The 25,909-nt window shown below is 36.7% G+C and overlaps 1 protein-coding gene across 1 annotated transcript in view; it reads right to left on the bottom strand.

Moving 5' to 3' along the window:
* Positions 1-3,806: 3,806 nt before the first annotated feature.
* The window catches only part of LOC145691014 (zinc finger MYM-type protein 1-like), a 309,663-nt gene continuing 287,560 nt past the window's right edge, over positions 3,807-25,909 (bottom strand). The window contains exons 5-6 of the mRNA XM_081766524.1: positions 18,943-19,544; positions 3,807-12,603 (exon numbers count right to left, since the gene is read on the bottom strand). Coding sequence (XP_081622650.1) covers positions 10,635-12,603; positions 18,943-19,544 — 2,571 coding nt within the window. The 3' untranslated portion in view covers positions 3,807-10,634. The remainder of the gene's footprint in view (positions 12,604-18,942; positions 19,545-25,909) is intronic.

Here is a 25,909-nt window from a genome sequence, read left to right as displayed (position 1 = left end):
ACGTTGTTAATACGATTACATATATGGTTCACTTTCAAAACCTCGCAGAGCGATTATGTAGTGTTTACTCAATGTTATCGAAGAATGTGAAAGAAATCGGATTAATAGAAGAACTAGGTATTCGCTTCTATAATATTTCCGAAGATTTTGATATACAGTGGTTAGGCTCTTCCTAGAGTTCAGTAGAAACATCATGGAAGTCCTACCCTGCGCTAGTGGAACACTTTCGAGAAGTTCTTACATATTTGCAGAGAAGCTTTCAGCCACGTGCGATATTTTCAGGCTTGTAAAACTCACTACGTGGAATTTTATGAAATATCCATGATCTGAGATGCGCTGGAACCTACACGTTCTTAGCCTGTTTTCATCAGAAAGGTCAGCATCCCTTGTATAGGTAATAAGCAAAATTGAAACAACTGAAGTGTTCTGGAAGCGTTGAAAGAAAACGACGGCATGTCCATGGAAGAATTACAACTTCAGTTTGAAGAAACTGATAAGTTTTGTGGAGTTCCACTTGCAAAACCCTCAAACAGTTCTTTTGAGAACTACCAAAAAATAAGATTGCAATTCTGTCAGGGTCTAGCACATAACATACGGTCTCGCTTTCCTAACGAAACGTTCAGTGGGGTCGAGGTTTTGCTACAATCCAATCGGCCAGAAGAATTATCTAAAGAATGTATGTCACCGACCCGAAGCTCATTTTTTCGAATTTAAAAAAAAATTGAAAAAGATAGTGTTAATTTTAAACTTTATAAACCAAGCCTCGTATATAGAGGAACAATCTCGAATCCTTTTTCATCAGTTTGGTATTTTGTGCATTTGCGTTGGTAAGCCTCACTTCGATTTTACGGCCATATATGGTCGAGAAACAGGGACTCTGTTCACGTGATAGTAATGTGCTTGGTAACTATTTCCTTTTATCTAACTTTCGGGACCCTTGCTTTTCCACCCACGCATTGTGGTAATTGAGCGCTGATTGGTCCATGATCCTGCTCCTGAAGAAAAACTAGTAATATGTAAGCTGTGTTTGGCCAAGGGAAAATCCAGTCGTGTTATTGCCTGTGAAGACGCACGAGCTGAGCAGGTTGTTCCTTGGTTTGCCACTCTTGAATGTAAGCTGGGTGCGCTACTTTAAGTAAATTCGCGCGCTTGTGTTATTGAAAGCTAGCTCCCCTTGTTTTGTGTCGAGCATTAAAAACAATCTAAAGTGTTATACTACCAGTGTATTGAAACTCTTAGTTTTATGTAACAAGTGGATTCCAGGTTGTTAAATCGTAAAAAGAATTACGCCAGCGTAAACAATTCACTTGGCGGGGGCTGAGATCGAATCCGGGACCCCAAGCACCAGAGGTGAACGCTCTACCGCTGAGCCACCGCGGCCCCAGTATCTGATGTAAACCAACCTCCTATTGCTTCACTATTCTAAAGTGAGGTACGGTGTGAAAGTATCGTTAATTTCTCAAGACAGCGTTAGATGACATACCGTAAGTCATGCTTCAGCTTAATCGAAGGTGAAATCGCCAGTCAGTCTTTTCTTGTGATTTTGTTGTAAAAACTCTAAATATTGTACAAGAGCTGTTTCAGTTTCGATATTAAAAATCAGGTTTTTTTTCTTTTTAAGGTAGTATCATATCGGTAATTGTTTAATACATGCTTATGATTCTTCAGAGATAAGATCACAGTCTTTGTTCGATTCTGGATTCGTTTTAATACCACCATGTTTTGTTGGCCAAAAGTTTACTCTCAGCAGAACAGTGGTAGGTGCACACACATCTGAATTTAATTTTATTAAGTACAAGGAGCAAAATGGTACTAAAACTTATTTTATGATATGACGAATGACATTTAGGACCGTCTTTCCGATTCTATTTAATAAAATTAGGTTCAAGTGTATATGCACCTATCACTGTTCTCGCCAAATAAAACTCTTACCTTTTGTTGTATTTATTGTTCCGTCGAGGAATTTGGTCTTCAAAGACCAAATTAGAACGGACTAACAAATTACCTGTCGTAACAAAACCGTCTTGTGTAGGACTGACACTTGTTATGACAACTTGTGCAGATTTCAATGTAACTATAGGGCTTTCACTGGATGCTACACACCTGCTCTCGGCAGTAGGGCGAAAAGTAGCAACTAACGCATTTTTACTGAGACCTTGGCTAAACCAATCTTTCCTGAGAAGCACACATACTTTACTGGCACAAAAGCTGAATAAAATGCTCTATGCATTAAAATCAATCAAACATATTGAAAAAGAGGTACGATTTGTAATTTATATTTTGGACTCTTTCAGTCTTTACTAACATATGGCATAAGCTTCTAGGGAAGTTTCCAAAAAAGTATGCAGTCCCCTCTTAGGGAGCTGCTAGGAATATTTGTAATTACTATGTTGGTTATTATTTTTGTATGTTGGTAGTTAATATAGATTTAGAAAGAAATTACAGCCGGGTAAATTAATTATTACAGTACATATAATCTATATCTATTCTTGTCTTTAATACGAGGGCAAGTCAAAAATTATCTACACTTTTGTCATAACTTTTCTTACACTATGCACTTTGTCTTCTGTCCTCGCATATTTTATTATTATACTGTTGTGGTAATGCTGTGAAAGTGTGATGTTAATTCCTCTAATTTTCTTTCTTCTGTAGTAGATATATCATGGCTGCTCCATTAGAAGTTTGCACCATAGAGGAACAACGAGCAGTGATCCGATTCCTCTGGTCGGCGGGTGCCAAAGGATCAGACATTCATAGTAGACTATCATCGCAATATGGGAGAAGTGCACTATCACATAAAACTGTGTTTTTGTGGCTCGAGAAATTTAAAAGTGGTCGAACAAATGTAACGCATGAAGAGGGAGCAGGACGGCCATCAACATCCACCACAGATGACAACATTCAGTAAGCTCGAGAGATGGTTCTGGCGAATAGGAGAATCACTATCGGTGAGGTTGCAGCTGCTTTGAACATCAGTCATGGCTCTGGTCATCAAATAATCCACGACAAGCTTGGTTTGCATAAAGTCTGTGCACGGTGTGTACCGAGAAAGCTTAATGCAAAACACAAGCTCACTCGTGTTAGGGTCTGTCAACGCTTAGTCACTCGTTTCAACAACGAACGTGATGCATTTTTAAGCAGAATAGTCACCTGCAATGAAACATGGGGTCATCACTATAAGCCAGAATCAAAGCGCCAGAGTATGCAGTGGAAACACTCGGAATCTCCGACGAAGAGAAAATTCAAGACTAAGCCCTAGGCAGGAAAGGTTATGTTAACTCTGTTTTTGGACTCACAGGGGTTTATGAGAGGATCAGGGTTCAATTCTCATATGTCTCTCTGTTCGGGATAAGCATTATATCAGAAGAATGGGGTTCGATTATGTGGGCTACCGTTTGCGTAAACAGATTTAATGGTATTGGGTTTGATTCCTGAACGTCCTTATACTGATTCATGAAAGAAAACAGACTTTTGGACTACAAAATACCAACCCACAAGTAAACATTAATCAATTAAGAACTGAACTGGTGAAACTTAGGATTCGAACCATGGACTTTTAATGTATACCGTGTTCGTGATTACGCCCTGTATTCACCTCAGCTGGTTCAGCTGATTGTTCTGTTCGTGGTTATCCAGTATACGGTCAGTGTTCGGGGAACGTTGGGTGCGAGTTACAAAAGCAATATCAAACTGTTGCACTGCTGAAACTGCAAACATAATAAAGAAAATACATGCACAATACTTATTTTCTAGCACAAAATATTATTATATGGCATGCACACTATTATGGCACTCGTATATTAATTAATTCACACAAAATATGATTAATATATGTATTTTAAACTTTTCACATATTGTAGCACTTTACATTTTATTAGCACTACGATACATTTTCAAATCGTAATGATTTGGCCCCATGTTACGCGACGATCGAATATTAATATTTCCGCGCGCGTGCTCACGGTTACGAAAGTCGAACAATTGATAACGGAGGCAAGAACACTGTTCACTGATGACGAGTGTGTTTAGCACTGTTTATTAGAATGTTTACTTCTTCTACATGATGGTTGCAAATTACTTGCATGTAGATTCATGTAAAATATTTTTCTAAAATACTTTTCATTTGGAACATTGCTGACAAAGCACACATAATGATTACGTTGAAGATTTTGACATTATTACTGCACACAGATGTCGGAGTGGGTCGCTGTATGTCCTAATCACTACCGTAGCCATGAGTCCATTCACCACCCTCTCCTTGCTGCTCTCTTCGCTTACACAAAGGAGACTCATTGATACATTATTAGCTTAAAAAATAGTTCACACAAAATATGGAGTTTTTATATAATGGTTGTAATGAGTAGTTTTTATATCACCATCAATAATAAAGAATAATTAATTATCACTTGATTGGGAACACACTAATTACATTAGCACACAAAATGGTACAAATAATTAGTAATTATTTCACAAAAATTCGCATTATGATGCATGATACAGTGCTCTTGCTTTGGAATCAACTTTGCGTAGGTGTGAGTGAGGGAAGGAACGAATGCCTTCCTAAATATGGTCCGGCGAGAGGTGCTGAAATGTCTTGAGAAATGATGCACCTTTTGGGTAGAAAAATTCCACTGCTTCGCTCTTCTGCGAATTTCGACTGGCTAAACATTAGTTCCAAGAATTGGCATCAAAAATACGAGGGTTAATCAAAGAATACACAACTTTACTGTTACAGGTTCATAATGCCCGAGTTCGTGATAAAGAGAAAGGCTATCAACAGTGCGAGTTATAGTGAAATGCTGGTAAACAACCTGAAGCCGAGGTTTGTTGTAGAAGAAAGTTTTGTTATTGCATGACAATGCATGGCCACACATGGCTCATCACACTATTAACACGATCAACAAGCTGAAATTTGAGTTATTAGAACACCCTCACTACAGCCCAAACCTAACTCCGTCTGACTTTCACTTGTTTGGGCCACCCAAGAATGCTTTGCGTCGTCGGCGATTTGCACCAGATTTAGACATGTAAAATGCGGTTCAAAAATGGCTACACGGCCAATCGAAAACCTTTTTTTTGGGGGGAAGGAATACGTAAGCTCGTTGACTGTTGGGCCAAGTGCATTGGTAAAGAGTTAGATTACGTAGAAAAATGATATGCATAGTATAACCCTAGCTTCATGTAAATAATCTGTAGAATGAAAAGTATAGATAACTTTTGACTTGCCCTCGTATAATTTTGTCTTGTGTAGCTTAATTGTTAACTAAGATCAATTTTCCTTCTTTCCGAAACAGGATTTTTTAACACCTCATTTAGAGGAGAGCCAAAAACGAAAGCTAATCTTGCTTTTTTATTTATTTTTTTCGTTAATTTTAAAATACTTTTAAACCTAGCTTCTGGCTGGTGACCGTTCGCTGTAACTCCTATATAAGAGCACGAGAATCATAGGTGGGTAAGGATATCACCTCGGTTGTCTAAAGAGGTAGACGGCTAGGGTTCTGTCCAAGAGGGGACGAAATCTTCCTGGAATTATTTCTTTTTCTCTCGGTCGAAGTGGCGGCTTGAGAGGAACACGGTGCAGCAAAAGGGCTGTATCGGTGGGATGCAAAAATATAGTTGTAGTTCCCAGAAAACTGCGTCATATTTTCAGACCACCACTCTTTTTAAGAGGAAGAGAGTTCTCAATTCGACTGAGGCCGATGTCGGAAGATAAGAGGCGAATTCTGGGACAACTGCTGCAGGAAATGTTAGATAGAAACTTGATCGAAAGAAGTTTTACAAAGTATCTTAGTAATCCCATTTTACATAAAAAGAGCTCTGCTAAATAGAAAGCCCTTGATTCTAGATGTTTTATCTCAGTTACAAAACATGAAAAGGGAAGGGGAGACAGTTATGAGAAAAATTGATATGAACCAGGAAAAGACAATTTTCTCTGACAGGTAAATTGAGCCTTGGAAAGAAGAACGTCCGTTTTAAAGATTTCTCCTTGTTTCTTGCCTACGCTCCGTTTTTAATGGATTATAACTTCAAGAAGTCTAAGAATCCCACAAGAAGTGTTTATTGCGGGGCCAGACCAAAAGCGTTGAATCCCGCCGAACTCCAGTTAGTATTTAATATCGACGATGATAAAATAAGAAGCGAGACAAATACCGGGCCACGAGACAGAAATTGGACCCGAAACCAGAACGTGTTCTGCAAGGAAACCCGAGCAATTTTTCTCTCAAGGACCTGAGAGATTATCAAAAACTACGGAAGAGGCCTGCATCGGTAGGTGAGGCTCCAGGTTTGAGTTCTGAACCGTCATCAAGTCGCTCGGAGGAGGATGAGCCAGTCGACTAAATGGAAATCTTTACGAATGGCAAGGGACTCCCAGTCACTCCGGGGAAAGGGTTGAACGACGGGGATCATTAGGGAGCCTGCCTGGCGAAGAAGAGATTAAAATTCTGTAAATAAAAGAACTATCTCTGGACGAAACTCCACATGTGAAGTGATTGAAGGTTTGGACGCAACGGTGGTTTTGTATGTGTGTTTACGTGAATATATATATATATATATATATATATATATATATATATATATATATATATATATATACAAAAAGGATCGCCGAGAGTGAACGCTTGCGGACAATGGGCTCTTGATCATTTGTGTTTTGTGCGTGTGTATCCTCAAACAAAAATGTGTCTTACAACATCCTAAAGAACTAAAAGAGTCAGAACAAGCGATTTGGACTAATGGCTCTTTCATTTTTTCCTGTTTAAGTCCAAAGTTGTATCTTTTTATTGATTTTTTTGGAAGCGTAGGTAACATGCAGTCCCCTCTTAGGGAGCTGCTAGAAATATTTGTAATTACTATTTTGGTTATTATTCTTGTACATCTTATATGTTGGTAGTTAATATAAATTTTAAAAATTCCGGTCGGGTAAATTAATTATTACAGTGCATATAATCTATAATTATTCTTGTCTTTAATATAATTTTGTTTTATGTAGCTTAATTGTTAACTAAGATCAGTTTTCCTTCTTTCCGAAACAGGATTTTTTTAACAGCTCATTTAGGGGAGAGCCAAAAACGAAAGCTAATCTTTCTTTTCTTATTTATTTTCTTTTTCGTTAATTTTAAAATATTTTTAAACCAAGCTTCTGGCTGGTGACCGTTCGCTGTAACTCCTATATAAGAGCACGAGAATCATAGGTGGGGAAGGATTCCACCTCGGTTGTCCAAAGAGGTAGATGACTAGGGTTTTGTCCAAGAGAGGACGATATCTTCCTGAAATTATTTCTTTTTCTCTCGGTCGAAGTGGCGGCTTGAGAGGAACACGGTGCAGGAAAAGCGCTGTATCGGTAGGATGCAAAAATATAATCGTAGTACCCAGAAAACTCCGTCATATGTTCAGACCACCACTCTTTTAAGAGGAAGAGAGTCCGGGGGCTATGGAGATTGTTGGTCTGTAAATTGTACTACAGAGCAAGAGGCTTGTGTGAAGGGAGATGCGAATTAAGTCGCTGTACCATTTTCTTTCACTGGTTCTTGAACCGCGTCACTCCTTTAGAGAGAGAAGAGGCTGGGGTTCAAGTCTCAATTGACTCCCCACAAAAGAGGTGAATTAGGCTAATATCTTTTTGTAAAATCTCGATTCATTAGTATTCTGCCTTTTTGTATGCGCGATAAATGGTTCTCCCTATAAAGGGTTGGTTTCATTATTTTCGATAAATGATTGGAGATTCTTTTTTATTCTTAGTATGTATAAAGATTTGCTATAGGTCAATCCTTGGGTGTTTTTTTTTTTAATCTTCCCTCAAAGGGTTATTAGAATAGCTGATGTTTTATATACTGCTAAGTTTCTGTAAGTTTTCCTCTTTTCCTTTTTGTATGTTCGAAGCTTTGATTAAATCCGTTGCAACTAATCTCAGTACACTGCTTAGAGAGAAAGAGAGATACTATGGAGGCTCGTTTTATTTCTTCTTTGTTTATTCAACCATGTTATTCCTCCTGCGTGCACACAGATGGTAAATGATCCGTTTTACTCTGCGGGCGGAAGTTCGGTTCTCGGGATATTTAAATGAAAATGAGGAATAGTGATTAGTGATCGTGGGACGAAGTTGGAGGTGGCAAGAAACAATTGTAATAACTATAACAGGAGCAAAATAAACGACTCGTATAGGCCAATATTCAAGGAATTTAAAATACTGCTTTTAGCCTCTGTACGTATTTCTCACGTTGCTCTTTGTTAAAACTAACATTGAATAACCTAAAACACCATCAACTCATAAATGCGATAACAAGCGTAAGGATAAAATCCCCAGCAAACATCATCGCACAGATATATGAAAGGAATCCAACATTTATGTGTGCCGTATTATATAATAAACTGCCTCAGTATATTCTAAAGATAGAACAAAGAGAATTCAAGAGATTACTGAAGACCTATACATTACAGCACTGCTTTTACTCTGTGAATGAATATCTAGATGTGCAAATGAAATTTAATTACTGATAGTATTTAAAATGTCTACTTTTTGTTTCTTTTATATAGTAGGTGTAGCGTAGTATTTTAATTTAATCAACATGTATATGTTAGAACTATGTATGTTTACGTATTTTATACCCTAACGAGTCTTATATATACGGACGCATTCGTGCAATATGTATGATTATAAAAACGAAATCAAATCCACCTAACCAAATCTTATCTAACTCACCTACGCGTATCATAAAATTGTTTTCAAAAAAGTGAAAAACTTGGGGACTGCCTATCAAACTAGTACCATAATTTCAAAATAACGTTTTCCCATCCCAACTTTAAAGATGTTCTATTGTACGGAACACAATATTGCAAAAATATTTCTCTCTTCTACAAAACCCACATATAAATCACTGGTGTAGGAGACCAAGTTGTAGGTAATCTTGTTCTCATACTTACAGGTATGAACACTTTATTACTCTAGTGCCTTACGAAAATTCTTCCAAGCTTCTTAGAGCACCCGTAATGGCGAACATCTATATTTTCAACCACAAGATCCCAAAAGTTACCTTTCAGGACACATTAATCGTATTCACGGTGACCGATACAGTTTAAGGATAGTAACGATTGATATTATCTAATGGAGATAAATCTTTATTAGAATCGGTGAAGACGGCCCACAAAATATTATTATTATCATACCTTCGACAATATATAATTTGACTAAATTTGGCTGGCAGTCGTTCGCTGTATATGTTCCAAAGTAAAATACAATTTTTATCAAAAGGAAGACACTGAGTTGCCCATTCAGTCAAGTATTGCTAGTTTATAACCCAAACCAGAATGTATTTTCGCTCCTTTTCAGGCCAGCGTTTCAGGATTCATAAAACATTTTATTTATTGCCTCATAGTTGCCAAAGATAAAGCAAGTGCTCTGAGACTCACGGTGCTATTCCAAACAATGATTCCTTCATTTTGTTCTGTTTTCTGGAACCTTTTCTGATTATCTTCATCAAAAGAGATGTTCAAAGGGGAATGTGTGTAAGCATGGCACATTGGCTACAGTAAAGGCAAGCTATATGCAAGGTGATTCCTTTAAAACTCACGCTTTTCATTTGGGTCTAGAATTTCTAACTGAAGTCAGATTTTCATGTGGTTTGTCGCAAATGATCAATGAAGGATGGGAGATTTATGATCCTATGTTTATACGAGGTAATATCGACCACGCCTAAAGAAAAACAGCAAAAATTCCCCATTGTACCTTACAACTGGAATCAGGTCTTGGATTTTTTAAGCGAAATGACAGAATACAAATTAACTGTGTGTTAATACAAACTATGTTAGTGGTAATACACATACACTACATGTTGAATGGCTATAGCTGGTTTCTTACGACAAAAGAAGAAATTTCTTGGGCGACCTAAGAAATCGATAACTGACATCTTCCACAACATCCGCCTGCGGGTTAAAATGCTACCCTGTCTCACTCCGAAGCAATCCTGTTTCTTCCAATTTATTCACTAACGACCATATTATGTTCCTGTCTAGGGGCAGAACGCGAGGCGAATTTTTTCTGAACGCTCTTTCCATAGCAACAACAGATTCTGTTCTCCAAACACTTTTAACAATAAACTTATGTTTCTTCAAAGAGTAAGCTATTCTCACTGTGTTCTGATCATACTCACACAGTACCACAGAACTGTACAGCACAATTCCAAATACAATGGCCCAGTTTCCTCTTTCTTATTGACCTTGGCGAGGTTGCTATCTAACGAAGAAAACTCAAATCTCCACACCACGCATCTCATTTGTAGTTAAATACACGTGGACACAGGATATTCCAACTAGAAGAAAGACTTACTGGATTTTGTTCCTTTGATTATACTGGTTGATTGGTAAAAATAAATAAATAAGTTAGCGTAATATATTGCTGTTGGTCTCTTTTCTTCGGAAAATTACTACCGTTTTCTATCCAACTTCACAAATTTTCGCAGGTGGGTCATAAACCAAGTATGTTAAATCAGCTAATTTTTGAGGTAGGGAGAAAATATTCAATACCTAAATACCTGGGAAAAATTGCAACAGAGGGAGTGGTAAGATGTGTGTTTTTCAAGAACTGGTAGCTTTGCTACGACACAACGTTCCGTTAAAAAGTAACAAATCCAAGAAGACTACGCAGGTTTGTCATGCACTTTCATATGTTCTTGCAACAATTCCTTATCCTCGAAAGGTTTTGTACATACTACACATATAAATAGTCTATCGTCAAAATGAACTCTCATATGAGTGTATAATGTTAGCTGTCTCTTAAATGGTTTGTTACAAACTGAACAAACAAACGGTTTAGCATCTGAGTGAAATTTTGTGATATGTCTGTTCAACGAATCCAACAAGTTAAATGCTTTCCCACATTTATCACACACATAATTCCTTTCGTTTGCATGGCTTTTGAGATGTAGTTTAAGAGGATACTTTCTGTAGAACACTTTTTGACAAACAGGACAGAAAAGTTTCCCTTCGCCTTTATGTTTACGCAAGTGAAAATTTAGGGAAGTATTAGTTGTAAGAGATTTACCACAGATATCACATACGAATGGGCTCACTCCGGTATGTATACTCTCATGTGACAATAGCTCCCTTCTTCTGAAAAACATATTATCGCAGTATTTGCATTTATACTTCTTTGCACCCAAATGTACGTTTAAATGCAATAAATAATTTTCCCTTCTTCGAGACACATAGTCACAGTAATCGCAGGTATATTCTTTGAAAGCAAAATGGCATACAAGATGTCTTCGTAAATTCTGTTTCTTTCGAAAGCTCTTTTTGCATTCGTTACAATGAAACCTTTCCGTGAAAGGTTCTAGATAATCAATATACCGTTCAGAAATTTGCGCACCGTTAATTTTTAGTGTCAGAGAATGAACACTCTGTAAATGTTTCTTCAGCATTTTCTTTTTTAATTGTTTGCCACATAATTCGCAGTTAATTAAAACGCGGCATCTTATAAAATTTTCACTAGTTTCACCTTTCTCTACATGTTGCTGAATATGTTCTTCCAACTTATCGTTTTCAAATAGATTTTTACATATTTTACAATTCACCAAAACGCCAATGGTCGAATACAACGCATTATGAGATAATGCATCTCGATCGTCATTTGCACTTTGAGGTTTATGTATTTCTGTCCGATGAGTCTTCAGATGTTTTAATATGTTTTTCTTAATCACAATTTTACTACAGACTTTACATCTCACGCGAGTCCTCCATGTAACTGCTGCTGCATGCTTGTTCTGAACATCGTCTGGAAAGGTAATACAATGGATATTCCTCAAGTGCTCCTTCAGAGTTCTCCTTAGTAACTGTTTACCGCACACTTCACAATTTGCTAAAATGCGACGCTGTTCAAAATTTTCCGAAGTTTCACCCTTCAGTACATGTTCTTGAAAATGTTGCTGAAGTTTTTCCTTTTCGAATGGTTTCTTACATATTTCACAAATAACCAGAAAGCCATTGAAGGGTTCGTACTGTAATACACAGTCAGATAACAGGTTTTGAGCGTCACTTGCATTTCCATGACCTTGTGCTTCCTTTGAATGAATCTTCAAATGGTTTGATATATTCTTTTTTCTCATAATTTTCTTACAGATTTTACACCTTACGAGAGCCGTCCGCGCAACTTTTCCTTCACTGATGTTATTACCTATATACTGTACTACATTCTTTTCAGCGTCACTTTCCGTTGAGAAGGAAAAAGAATGCATATACACCAAGTGATCATTCAAACTTTTCTTTCGTAACCGTTTACCGCAAAGATGACATTTTGTCAAACTGTGACGCTGTTCAAAATTTTCATACGTTTCGCCTTTTTTCAGATGCTGCTCAATATGTTTTTGTAGCTTTGTCTTTTCAAACTGATCGTTACATATTTCACAATTCACTAAAATACCATCAAAAATTTCATACTGCACTGTACTATCAGATAAGGCATGTTGTTTCTCATTTGTATTTCCACGATTTCCTATTCTTCTTTCATGAGTCTTCAAATGATTTGCTATATGTTTCTTTCTCGTGACTTTGCTACAGATTTTACATTTTACGAGAGTTCTTTGAGTAACTTTTGGTCTTTGAGCCACACACCTACAAACAGAAAAAATAAATCTGTAGTTAGTGTTTCCTAAAACATCAATTAAATCTAAGCAATGCATTTAATAATAATAATACTTGAATAAATCTTTCAACGATCAAGTTATTTCGTATTATACAGTAAAAGAAACTCATAAGAATTTGTAGAAGTATTATTACAGCCAGAATTATGTTAAATTGTTGTCTCATCTGAATTATAATTACCTATGTTCTTAAGAGCCTGTCATGCTAAAAATTATATAAAATTTACCAATGTTCTTTTGCTTGTTTTTCGTAAGTTAAATTAGATAGTGGTTACCACAATCATAGACAATGTCATTCTACAACAGCAACTATGAACTCGAAGAATTTTCAGTGTTGCCAGAATAACATTTCCTTTCCAAATCTATGTTAAGGCAGCGACTAGAGGAACGAATTGAACTGCGTTTGATTACGTATCATTTTGTTTTGGATTCCTGTGAACTACTTTTCAAATAGTTGTATTAATTTGTAATAACCAAGAGAGTCTTAACATACAGTTATTAAACTTATATAACAATGTTATTTAAAAAGTAGTTCACAAGATACCAAAACAACATGATACGTAACCAAATGCAGTTGAGTTCATTCTTCTAGTTGCTGCTTTAACTTCGATTTTGGGGGAAATGTTATTCTGGCAACATTGTAATTTTTATGGAAAGCAACACCGAAAACTTCAGTTTCATATTTTCTGTTGTAGAACAACATTATCTATGATTGTGGTAAGTTGTATTTCATTATCGCCTTTCACTTATGAAAAGCAAACAGAAGAAAAATGGTAAATTCTGTATTTTTTTACTATTTTAGGCTCTTAATACAACGATATAACTTTGATATACATTTTTCAAAACAACTAGTAAAATATTAATCAATCAAGATTATTCGAATATTTCCAAACTGTATTTTATTTATTTCTACAGACTTTACTTTGTACACACGAGCAGAAGCATTTTTTTTGTAATCTCAGTTATATAAGGGTCAATCCAAACGAAATCGTCCAATGATGATTGCTGACAAAATTTAGTTTTTGATTACTTTCTACCTAAGTTTGTACCAAATTCTGGGAGTTGAAAACGGCCGCGCAGGTTTTGTTGTATCGGCTATTTTGTATAGGCGCCGGAGCGTGTTTTGAACTTTTCAGAGGATTCCGTTAAACGCTGTAACTATTCAAATTTTAAAGATAATGAGTACAAACCAAAACAATATGGAAAGATAACGGAATGGACATTCTGTGCTCTGTGTACATTGAGGCGTATTGTGGAACGTCGGGGAGAAAGTTTTGAATATTGATGTTGGAAACCTTAAAATGTCCGTTTTGGAATGTACATTTTGGAACGAAAAAAAAAGAGAAAGAAACTAATTTTCAAGTTTTTGTCTACATGCAGACTAGATAATAGACACCGTCCCAAACAAGTTTCACATCTGAGAACCATATATTTGATTTTTTGGAAATTTTTAAACACTGCGAATTTTCGAAAATCGTGTATTTTCACCATCAAATATCTCAGAAAGGACGCAAGTGTGAAATCTTAAATTTGCACAAAATACACGATAGTTGTTTAGTAACAAGTGAGTGAAATTGCGTTACTGAAACTTGACTAGTTTCTGAGTTAGAAGTTTTCTCTTCACTGGGACTTAATATCATAAAGCATCATGAGCCGTGGATATAAACTTTGTAGCAAGTCAAAATAACACGACAGTAATGTTAAATTGGTAAAACGTGCACAATTTATGAATCAAATTTTGTACAAAAAACGAAACGTGTCTGTTATTTCTTTTCTGCCTATAGCGCTGCTGTTAAGACATCAGTGAGGTAAACAGTTGACTAATTTGTGTACATGGTTTGGCACTGATATTGAAAGTACGACCTGTAGGAATTGTGAAGTCTGTGGGTGTGTTTTCGAAGAACCTTAGTAATTAGCACCTACACCTTGTCATTCATAGGTAGTTTAAAATAGGTTCTTGGGCCATGGGAATGGAAAAAGTGAGCAAAAGATCGTCCAGACTGATGTCTTCAAATCTCACAATTCGCCATTTCTCGTCGTAAATACAGACTGATCATTAGGTGCAAATGATAACATGCTACGTTCTGGAAATACTGAAGCACTGCAATCAGTAAGTTTATCTGGTTGTGACAATTCATAACATCTGATTTGTGTTTGCGTCAGAGGTACAAATCTATGATATGATCTGGTATTGATAATTCTTTTACAAGTAGGAAATCTCGAATTTCTTGCTGTTTGACTGAACTTCTTCTGGTGAAATATAGATAAATTGTATGTCTGAGATACTATCAACAGAAAATCTGAACATTTGTTCAGCTGTTAAAATTTCGAATTTCATATCATTGCAACAACTTATAACTCAGAAAATACTGGAGTCTCAGTGATGCAATTTTACCCACATGTTACTGCACAATTATAGTATACTTTGTGCAAATTTAGGATTTTTCACTAGCGTCCTTCCTGAGATATTTGATCGTGAAAATACGCGATTTTCGAGAATTCGCAATGTTTAAGTTTCCAAAATATCATATATATGGTTCTCAAACCTGAAACTTGTTTGGGGCGTTGTCTATTATCTAGTCTCTATGTAGACAAAAACTTGAAGGCGAGTCTCGTTTATTTCGGTTCAAAATATACATTCCAAAACGGTGAATTTAGGTTCGTAACTTCAAAGTTCAGAGCTTTTCTCACGACGTTCTAAAGTACGTCTTAACGTTGACAGAACACAGAATGTTGTCCATTCCATTATCTTTCATATGGTTTCGGTTTGAACTCATTATCTTCAAAACTTCCAAAGTTGCAGCGTTTAACGGAATCCTCTGAAAAGTGCAAAAACACGTGCACGCACCTATACAAAATGGCCGCTACAAACCTGCGCGGCTAACAAATAAATGGATACCTGTTCACAACTCCCTGAATGTGGCACAATCTTAGGTATAAAATAAATAAATAAATAAATAAAATAAAATAAAATAAGATAAAAAAATAAATCTTGTTAGCAACCTTTGTGCTGGAAATTGGTGGATTTCATTTAGATTGTCCCATAAGTGAAAAAGTTAAAAATAAAGAAAAAATCGTACTCATTTGATATATTTTGTTTTTTAACTCCCATTAATAAAATCTCGCTATTTCTTATACATATATCGTGAATGAAGTTATACATAAGCAATCCAAATCGCACATTCCATCCATGTGCAATGGATGTGCAAGAGATTCCCTGTTGGCTATAATTCCCAGATATGCTCCCGACAGAATTTTCAGATATGCTCGAATATGCTCTGACTTAATATTGGGTCAAAAATAAGCGAAATGTAAGCCTTGACAGAAATAAACACAAAATGGTTCGGAGGTAAGTAGGAAAGATTAGAAACCGCCAGTTCCACGGTTTCTCGCTTTCTGAATAACGAATGCTGTGATGTTTTGATTCATACTTATATGTGAAGAAAAACGTGATGTATACCATGGCAAAATATGCAACTACACATGCTATTCCGAAGACGAAAAACCGTGGAGCTGACGGTCCCTAATACTTCTGACTTCCAATCGAAGCATTCTGCGTTCACTGTTGCCGACGATTAAGGTTTTCCTACTTTTGGGTCCATTTACGTTGAAATCATAGATAGTATATCTAAGAATTATCTTGGGAGCTAGTTTGGGTACTTTATCTTGTAGGGAATCCCTTGCACATTGATAGAATATGCATTTTTAATTGCGTATGTATGATTTCTTTTCCACTGATATGTACTGCAACTTCACCGTTTCTCGCTTGTCGAAACTTAGTTTGTTTTACGATTTTGGAAGCACTAGTTCTGAAACTACACACTTTTCCCCTCAAGCCTATCTACGTATATAAACTTTTCTCTTTTTGTGGTATGAGAATTCACCCCTTACAGTTTGTCAGTATAGTTAATTAACACCCACTGTGTATATATATGAACTGTAATTTCTTTTTAGCGAGATAAGCAAAATGAACACTGAATTTTCTACTTTCCTTACCAGAAAGGTGCACCCTTAAGTTTATGGCAACGCTTATTTCCGTTTGCGAAACTTGAGATCGCACACGCTGTAATGTGATGCAATAATTAGGATTGAATTAAGTATCGAAACTAATAAATGAAGTCTGAAGTGCAACAGTTATTAATAATAATTTTCCCTACAAAACCCAGATTTAAAACTAAAATGTACTCAATCGAATATGTCAAACTCGTGAGTTTAAGTTAAATGCAGATTAAGGAATTATTATACAACAAACAATATCTTTATTAAACAGATGATGTATTTTTTCCAACTAAGATCAGAAAATATAACTGCGATCCTCTTACCCAACAAGCCTTCGATTACCGCTTTAAAGCAGTTGTTCGATTTTCGAAAATTTTACCGTATTTTTCTCGTTGGACCTTTGTATTTTCTATTCAGTCCACAGTAGAAAAGACTAAATATTAGATCTACAAAATCAGAATGCAGTCGTTATCACTTCAGAAGATCCCGCTTATTTAATAGATAAATCGAAAATTCGTCTGTAGAAAGAAAACCTACCGTGTGATCTGATGAAAGACAGTGGTACGAAATATAGATTTCGTGGCCTTCATTTCGATAGATGAAAATGAGAAAGTTCCAACCAAATTATACAGAAGAGCACTATACTTTAGTGGAAGAGCTCGTCTCACAATAACTCGGACATGCTCCATTTTTGGGTCTTGGAGACAAAATAGCTAAAGCGATTCTCCAGTGTCTTGAAAAAATGTGGAACAGTCACTTCAAAACCGCTTCCATTGGGTTGCAATGGAACTAATGTTAATACAGGTAAATTTAATGTAGTAATACTGTGTGGAGAAAAAGTACGGAAGGAGTTGAAGAAGATTGTGTGTCTACTTCATGTGTACGGACTTCTTATCCGCCACCTAGTTAAACATTTCGATGAGGCATCTAATAGCCCAGGACACTGTCTGGTCAGACTGGAAAGACTGAAAATCTGTGAAGAATTAAGATTTTTCTTTCCAACCGACTGAAGTCCAATGAATCGAAATAATGAATGATTCTAACGATTTGAGTACCGAAAAGCAATACCTATTAGACTTCTGTCGAACTGTCTCCAGTGGCAAATGTTCGTCGGATCTATCAGAGAAAACTCCTAGACTAATTGTGTAATCTCTTTGGTTAATAACTTCGTCAATATATTTGTGTATATACCCTTGCACTTAAAGTAGCGTTACATTGTCTGGTTCAGTATGTACTTCGAGTCTACTCCCCTGTGTGCCTGGAAATTAAGTTACATCGATCGTGCTATGACGGGTTCCGACATTTATAGTATATTGTTACCTTCGCCCAATTTTTTTTCAGAAGACATGAAACAATTTTTTGCTCATCCGTAAGTATTAAGAGATATTTCTCTTATCTTGAAAACCTTCTTTCATTCAAGATAGTGGACAAAGGGAGCGACATTAGAATGAACACCTATAAAAAAATGCCAACAAAACAGAAAAAGGCTTATGGGATTTGTCTGCCCAAAAATTAACTTCACATCAGTCGATTACTATGACATGATCGATTGTTTTTCCACCCAGACAACGGAACCACCACTAAGTCGATAATTATGTATGGGTATATGTACTAAATGTATTTACTCTATGATAGTCCTGCTCGTTACTTTGTCTCGAGAGAGAGAGGTAAACAAGCGGTGTCTTGAGACTCATTTTGAGTTATATAAATTCTATTATACGAGTCGTATGTCAAACAAACGTCATATACCAAGCAAAATTTTTCGTGTCCAAACAGGACATGTAAAATGTTGGACTTACCTTCAAGTGGACATATACGAGGCACCATTATATTTTACAGTAACATCTGGATTCTATAATTTCTCCAGTGTTCTTTCGTATGCACATGGTCTCAAGTTCGATTTGCCAGTAGGGTAATACCCTAAGATAGTGGCCCGATCCCACTTTAAGCACTACCTCCGTCTATAAAACTTTGGTTCCCAATGTATCTATTGTCTTCAAACATCACATTTCTCCATGTTTACAATGTTCACATTTCTTTTTATACCACGGACTGAAACCATATTTTTGTGGGGCGGGGAAGGGGGATGAACTTAGTGGTGGACAAACACACTGTGCGTGGCTTTTCTCGGGGTTCTTCCTTTCCTCCCACTTTCTTCATTTCTCATCATCACCGACTTCTTTAGTCTAGCCAGCATAATCATGGGACGTAAAACTTTAAGATTTTATTCCATTCCTTGTGCAGGGTGTTAAGTATCATATAATTTGAAATAATACATAGTAAAGAAAACAGCAAAGCGGTTGATACTCACACGTCACCTGAAGTGCCTGGAACTGCATTATTCTCCCTTCCTGCTACGTTACTCAAATCAGCAGATATACTCCGAGGGTATTCCGTAGTACTTTCATCATTATCACCATCACCTTCATTGTCAACGTTTCCTCCAGTGTCGGAGCCACTTTCAAATGGAATAATTTTTTCATCTTCCACAATCACTTTAGAACCATTCTGATCTGCTTGAAGCGTTTCTGAATATTTCACCTCTACAAACTCTATGTTTAGCTCGTTACCATCGCCGCTAGCTTTATAACCCACTGACGTATCAACAATGTCTAATACTCCATTACCTGCATCATCTACTGTCTCATTAGTATCGATACATGCTTCCCACTTGAGTTCCGACTTCGGTTCATTTTTACATAATTCTGTTGATTGCCCCTCCTCCTGATTAGTTTCAGTCTCTTGAGAGTATTGATGGCAACCATTTAGAGAAACGGTTTCCTCTATATTGTGGTGAGAGTTTTCTTTATCACTCACTTCCGATTCAATTGGTTCAATTTTCACAAACACACATTGTGGCGACTCAGTCATATCGCAAGTAGTAATTTCGGATGGTTCACTATCTCCTTTTCTCTGGAAACAGAAAGTCATTGGATGAATATGCATGATTTATTGGCGATGTGGAATATGAAATTGTGATTGAATTTCTTATTTTTTATAATTTCAACTTACAATCATTCTTAATAGAACTGATATAGATGGATTATTTTCGGAACAGCTATGACTTTTGGCGCGAAGCTAGTCAGCGAGCCGAAACATGGGAGGGGAGTGATGAGTTGCGCATAGTATAAGAGCTGTGATTAGTATGCGTAAGCTCTTAGCCCATTGTTTTCGCGCTGTTGTAGAAACGTCATGCTGTGCGACTGGATTCAGAACTGCACGTACGAAAGTTTACAGCTGTTCCGAAAATAATCTACCTATACCCATGATATAACAAATCCACTTAATTATAAAATCCAAGATAGAAACTTCGAAAATAGTGAATATATTGTGCTTGAAAATCCAAAATAATAATATATATGGTTGCAATAAACCCCATTAAACACGTTCAAACAGTTTTCTTGTATAAAGTGTATATATAAATATATATATCTTTACATAGGAACCACCATCTACTAGATGTGAATCATATTTGCGCTTATAATAAATACTGCAACATTTAAAACACGTAAATTCCAAAAGTATTTAAGTTTGAAGTTTGTGCAATTTCGATCAAGGCAATGAATTGTCTGGCACTGTAGTGATCACAACTTCAAAACGCGGAGATTAGATGAAACACGGGAAAATCAAAGGAAACACGTAATCCGCGTTTCTTGATAATAAAATGCAAAAAAAAAAAAAAAAAAAAAAAAAAGCGCTATTAAAAGCTTATATGTTTCTCTTGCGGTGGGTAAGGTGGCATACTGCTTTCACTATTGAAAAATGATCCCAATTTATGAATAAATCTCTGTCTATTCTTTAGGAAACCTTGAAATATGTGTTTTTCGTTGGGTTCCCTACAACGGTCGGAATCGTAAAACTGAAAAAAAAAAGAAAAAAATACACGACTATTCTTTTTCAAGAATATTAAGCACTATTCCATACGACCGTGATCGCTCTGATTAACAATCAACGCCATACTAAAGAATGGTTATGTCAATATCCCGACGACATCTCTTAGGACTAACTTTGATAAGTGAGTAACTCTACGTTATTAATATTTTTTTTCGTGATATTAAAAATGAAAATTTAAATCATACTGAAAAGAGTACTACTCTTAGTACTTTTTACAATATGCATAATTACCAAAAGCTGTCCATATGAGTTAATCGAAAAGATCAAGGTAACAGAAAGAAACAAAGCAAGCATAGGAACCAATCATATGGTATTTCAGTACTACAAAAATATATTCAGGTTTTAGCTTACGGTAAAAAAAAAATTGTAGCATTCTGTAATTATTTTTATTTATTTTCATTCTGCGACGTGGAATATAATTTCACGAACAAATATTATTTGTATTTGAGTGAATATTTTTAACTTCATATATTTAATAATGAGTGAATGATTTATTAAGTAGGAATCCTCAATTGGGACGTTGGTATCAGGGACATTCAAATCAGTCCCCAGGAACTTACATTCCTTCTAGTGCGCAATGGAAAGAAAACCATTAACTTACGATTAATAAGCAATGATATTTTGGTTTGAAATTAACACTAGTAAAAGTTACTCTGACTCACATGGTTCCATATGCATTAATTATATTTTTTAAATTTGTTTAGAACATAAGGACATGGGACAAACAACTCAATCTGCCACAAGAACTTATCTAATATCGGTTCTAGAGACTGTCTATTCCACCTGTGGCCTCGAAAACTATGGGAACTATACTTCAGCCCCACCCCCGCTCCCCTCTGACGGAGGAAACCCGCCCTTTGCTTACGAAAAAGAAGTAAATGACCTCCGCCGTGTTGCCAATTTGTCATTCAGTCGTTTGGTCTTGACGAGTGAAGATCGTAGGCTACTTAGAATGGCTAACAAGACAGAAGACAACGAAGTCCGTGAAAGAACTTATTCTGGCCACGCTTCTGCATCTAACTATTGAAAGATCTCAGCCGCAACAACTTGTCCCTCCTCTTTCGAGGGAGGTATGGGAAATCACATATCGACAGCAGCGCCAGAACGTGCATAGTTGAGATAGAAAGGCTCGAATATCACACCAATACTTTTGGTCTGAATACTGTTTAAAAGTTTTTCACGAGAAGTTGCAAGTGTGCCACATAGACCATTAAAAGAGTCAGGAATGTCTTTTTCACCCGCTGCCCTAATACTCCCGCAGAGTTACAACTGTATTTAAATCAGAGCATATAACTAAAAGTTTCTAAAAACATGCACAACTGCCTTCACAGTTGTTATCTTCAAAAAGAGAAGTGACCATAGCATATATATCTGGAAGACACTGGACGAATGGCAATATTTGGTATCTAAGACTGTCAAAATGAAGAAGGTCTGATTCGAAAACAATTTGTCTTGTCCAGGTTTGCAACTTACCGGCAATTTTGACTAGGAATTTATGTCATATCCGTATTATTTTTTTTTTTCACTATACTAAACAGTTCAGTTTGATGTATATATATATATATATATATATATATATATATATATAAGGCAGCTTCATTTGCTGTGTCCTTAAGCAAGCCCAAACAGAATCATTACATTTTGGTACTTTGTCGCAACTATGTTTCGACCCATAATGACGAGATGTCTAAATACAATCGGCTGACAATCTCTCTCCAGTTAATTGCAATAGTAATAAGTCAGCGCTGATGTATCATATAGTCACGTGCTATCACTAATAACCTACCTTTAAATATAACGTTAGAAATGAATCGCTGTTAGCTCTGGAGACGGTGAGTCATTTTTTTGTACGGTGTTAACGAGATGTAGCAAGTGCGCCACATAAACTATTAGTAGTTTTCGGGTACGCATTTTTCATCCGCTGCTTTAAACAGTCCCGCAGATTTACAATTGTATATTTTGAACAGACTGAGCGGTTGGCAATGAAAATCCCTTTTGCTTCTTTCCTTACAATATTCTACACCAGTTTGGAACTGAATCAATGAAGAACCAGAACATAAAATTTAGCAGCTACTATAGATATTTATTTTATGTATTATTCGTTTTAAAAGATGAAATTTAATTTCAATCTTCAATAATACAAACCACACGATCATTGTAACTTTACAAAAGCGGTAGAGAAAAGAGTATTTACACTTGAATTCATTCATATAGCGAAATATATTAACCTACATACAAATATTTACCATATGCCGACAGCAGATATTTTGTGCATGCATTATGAATATCCACAGATGCAAGCAGAAGCGTTTTCTTCGTCTTTTCTATTTTCCATCTTCGCTAATTTAACAGCGTGAAAACTAAGTGGTACTCAATTCAATGGTAAACGACAAGTGCCGCTTGCTTGTTGACGAGACGCTTAGACCGCCTCGTGTGAAAAAAAGACGAACTCGCCATTTTGTCTCCCATAAAGGGTAATCAAATATAGATATTGTCACGGAATACTCTGCACCAATTGTTTCTTAAACAAAAAACGTCTTAAAATAAGAGAGGTAAAAGTAAGAATCCTGTGATACAATAATAATGGTGTTGATGAAATTTCCAGAAACCAAGGAACATCAAGTTAATGTAGCAAACGCAGATACAAAAAGTAAATCATTATTGTTATGAATATATGACCTATAGCTTAACTGTATGTAGACATTAAGAGACAAATAAACAAAAAAGCCAACCACGATCAAAATGCAAATTGCAAACCACTTTTAATTTTGGGTATTAATTATGAAATGAAAGGAAATCTTTAAGTTTAACGTTCACGCTTATGCTGGTTAGGCTAAAGGAGACGGTGATAATGAGAAATGAGTGAAATGAAGAACGTGAGATGAAACGGGAGAACCCCGAGAAAACGCACGAACACGGTGTTTGTCCACTACAAAGTCCACACGGCGCGAGTTGCGATCGAACCAGGGACTCCAAGCACAAGAGGTGAACGCTCTACCAATGCGCCCTTAGGTATTATTTAGTTTATACCCCAACTCACTTGGTACTAATTTTGGATCACTTGCTGGTGATTATGGTTCGTTATTTACAACTGTGATTAGAATAAATACTGTGTACACCTGGGGCATAAAAACTACATGGCATTTAGAAATTAGATTTCTGGGCTTCCGGCATCTACGGCCATTTAGTTCGTCATGTATGATGGATGATGTCCCTCGGAGAGCACACTATCCAGGGAAAGGGAAGCAAGGAAGCAGCCTGGGAACTATAAGTTAGGTACCACCCTGGTATTTGCGTGATGTCAATGAGGAAAACTCAGCAAAACGTTATTTAGAATGACTAGCCTCAAGAAGCTTTTTACAATTTTTCGACTGAGTGTCCCCACCAGGAATCGAACCTGGGATCGTTTGCACAGAAGTCGAGAGCGTTAACGACTACGCTAAGGCCACTAAGAATACTGCACACAACACAAACCAACTTGTGCTAGGTGCCCAATAAAAGTACGAATGCTATCTAACAGAGTCAGAGCAGGAGCGAACCAGAGAGCCGAGTAGTAGCGATGGGGTACGTCCGTAGGGAGCAGGTGGATCAGCGATTGTGAGTATACGCACATACCAGTTCGTTTCCAAGGGTTCACTATAAGTCGTATAACCGTCGATGGATTTGGGAGAGATACTAAGTATCAGCACAAATAATCTGCATATACACAGTCAATGCACTTATGCTGCCTACACATACAACACTTCCTCCAGTGGTAACTCAATTTCGTCGTGGCCAATACACACAATTGTCGGTTCTACTGGCCGCCTAGCAGAGATTGGTGCGGGTTTTCACATTAAAAATAATTTTTATGGCATATCACTTTCCCATAAATATCACTAATGTCAACGCAATTATTTTGACAAGTTGCATTAAAAGAAGAGTGTAGGCAAGAAAAGCATTTTTTAATGCGTTTATTCCTATCGAATTGTCTTTTTATGAATAAGGTGTCCGCACACATATTATAATCGTACATATAACAATTTGGGCATGCACAAGAGGAGTTCAAAACGCCTTAGGGATCAAGTTTTGCGTAAAATTTACAATACCTGGTCTAGCTGGCATCCTTACGCAAATAGGGCTCAACAAATTACGGGTTCACTCGAGCAGACGGTTCTACCTAACTCTATGGCCTGTGGAACCCGGAGGTTCAATGCCGCGTTCACAAAAGCTCTCCACTGACTGCATCCAGTTTCTACTTTGTATTCCAATCTCTGCGAGATCCATCTTAATATTGTCCTCCCATCTGCGCCTAGGTCTCCCTAATGGTCGTTTTGCGATTGTTTCTCTAGTCAAGACTTCGAAAGCGTTTCTACTTTCTTCCATTCTAGCTACATTACTCGCCCACCTCAGCCTCCTAAACTTGACGACCCTAACAATGTTGGGTAAACCGTATAAATTATGTAGTTCCTCGTTATGAAGTTTCCGCCATTCCCCATTCCCGTTCCTCTCGGGTCCGAATATTCGTCTCAGGATCTTGTTCTCAAATACTTTCAGTCTATGTTCTTCTCTCAGAGTAAGCAACCATGTTTCGCAACCATACAGAACAACAGGCATGATTATCGTTTTGTATATTTTAAGCTTCAGATTCCTCGACAGAATCCGCGACAAGACATTTTGAACCGAATAGTAACACGAATTCCCTGCTTTTAGTCGACATTTAATTTCTTCGTGAATATGATTTTCCTCTGTTAATACTGATCCTAGATATTTGAAACTATCCACTTTATCAAAAGTATTATTTAATATTTTAACGCATCCATAATTTGCTGTATTACGGTCCCCACGCACGTCCATGTATTTACTTTTATCTGCATTTACTTCTAAACCTATGTCCCTGCAAGCGTTTAATAAGATCTCTGCATTTCTTTCTATTTTTCTCCTATCATCCCCTATTAAATTTACAACATCAGCATATGCCATAACCTGGTGAATACCGTTCAACTCTAGACCCTGGTTGCTATCTTTGATTTTCCTTACAGCGTATTCCAGAACAAAGTTAAATAATAATGGCGACAACGCATCCTCTTGTTTCAGGCCATTTTCTACGTGAAAGCTTGTGGACAAAAATTTTCCTACCAGGACCTTACTTTGGGATTCATTTAAACATATCTTAATTAATCTAATTAGCTTTCTCGGTATTCCAAGTTCTGTAAGAACGTTGTATGTTTCTCTCCTAACCGAGTTGTACGCCTTTCTAAAATAAATAAATAATTCATGTACCGGGGTATTGAATTTCCGCTTTTTTTCGAGTATTTGGCGAATGGTAAATATTTGGCCGATAGCTGATCGATTTCGTCTAAATCCACACTGATAATCTCCAATGATTTCATCTGCGTATGGGG

This window comes from Thermobia domestica, chromosome 7, assembly GCF_964235325.1.
Source record: "Thermobia domestica chromosome 7, izTheDome1.hap1.1, whole genome shotgun sequence".
Lineage (NCBI taxonomy): Eukaryota > Metazoa > Arthropoda > Insecta > Zygentoma > Lepismatidae > Thermobia > Thermobia domestica.
Note: the sequence above shows the minus strand (reverse complement) of the source record. Positions and strands in the feature narration are given on the sequence as shown.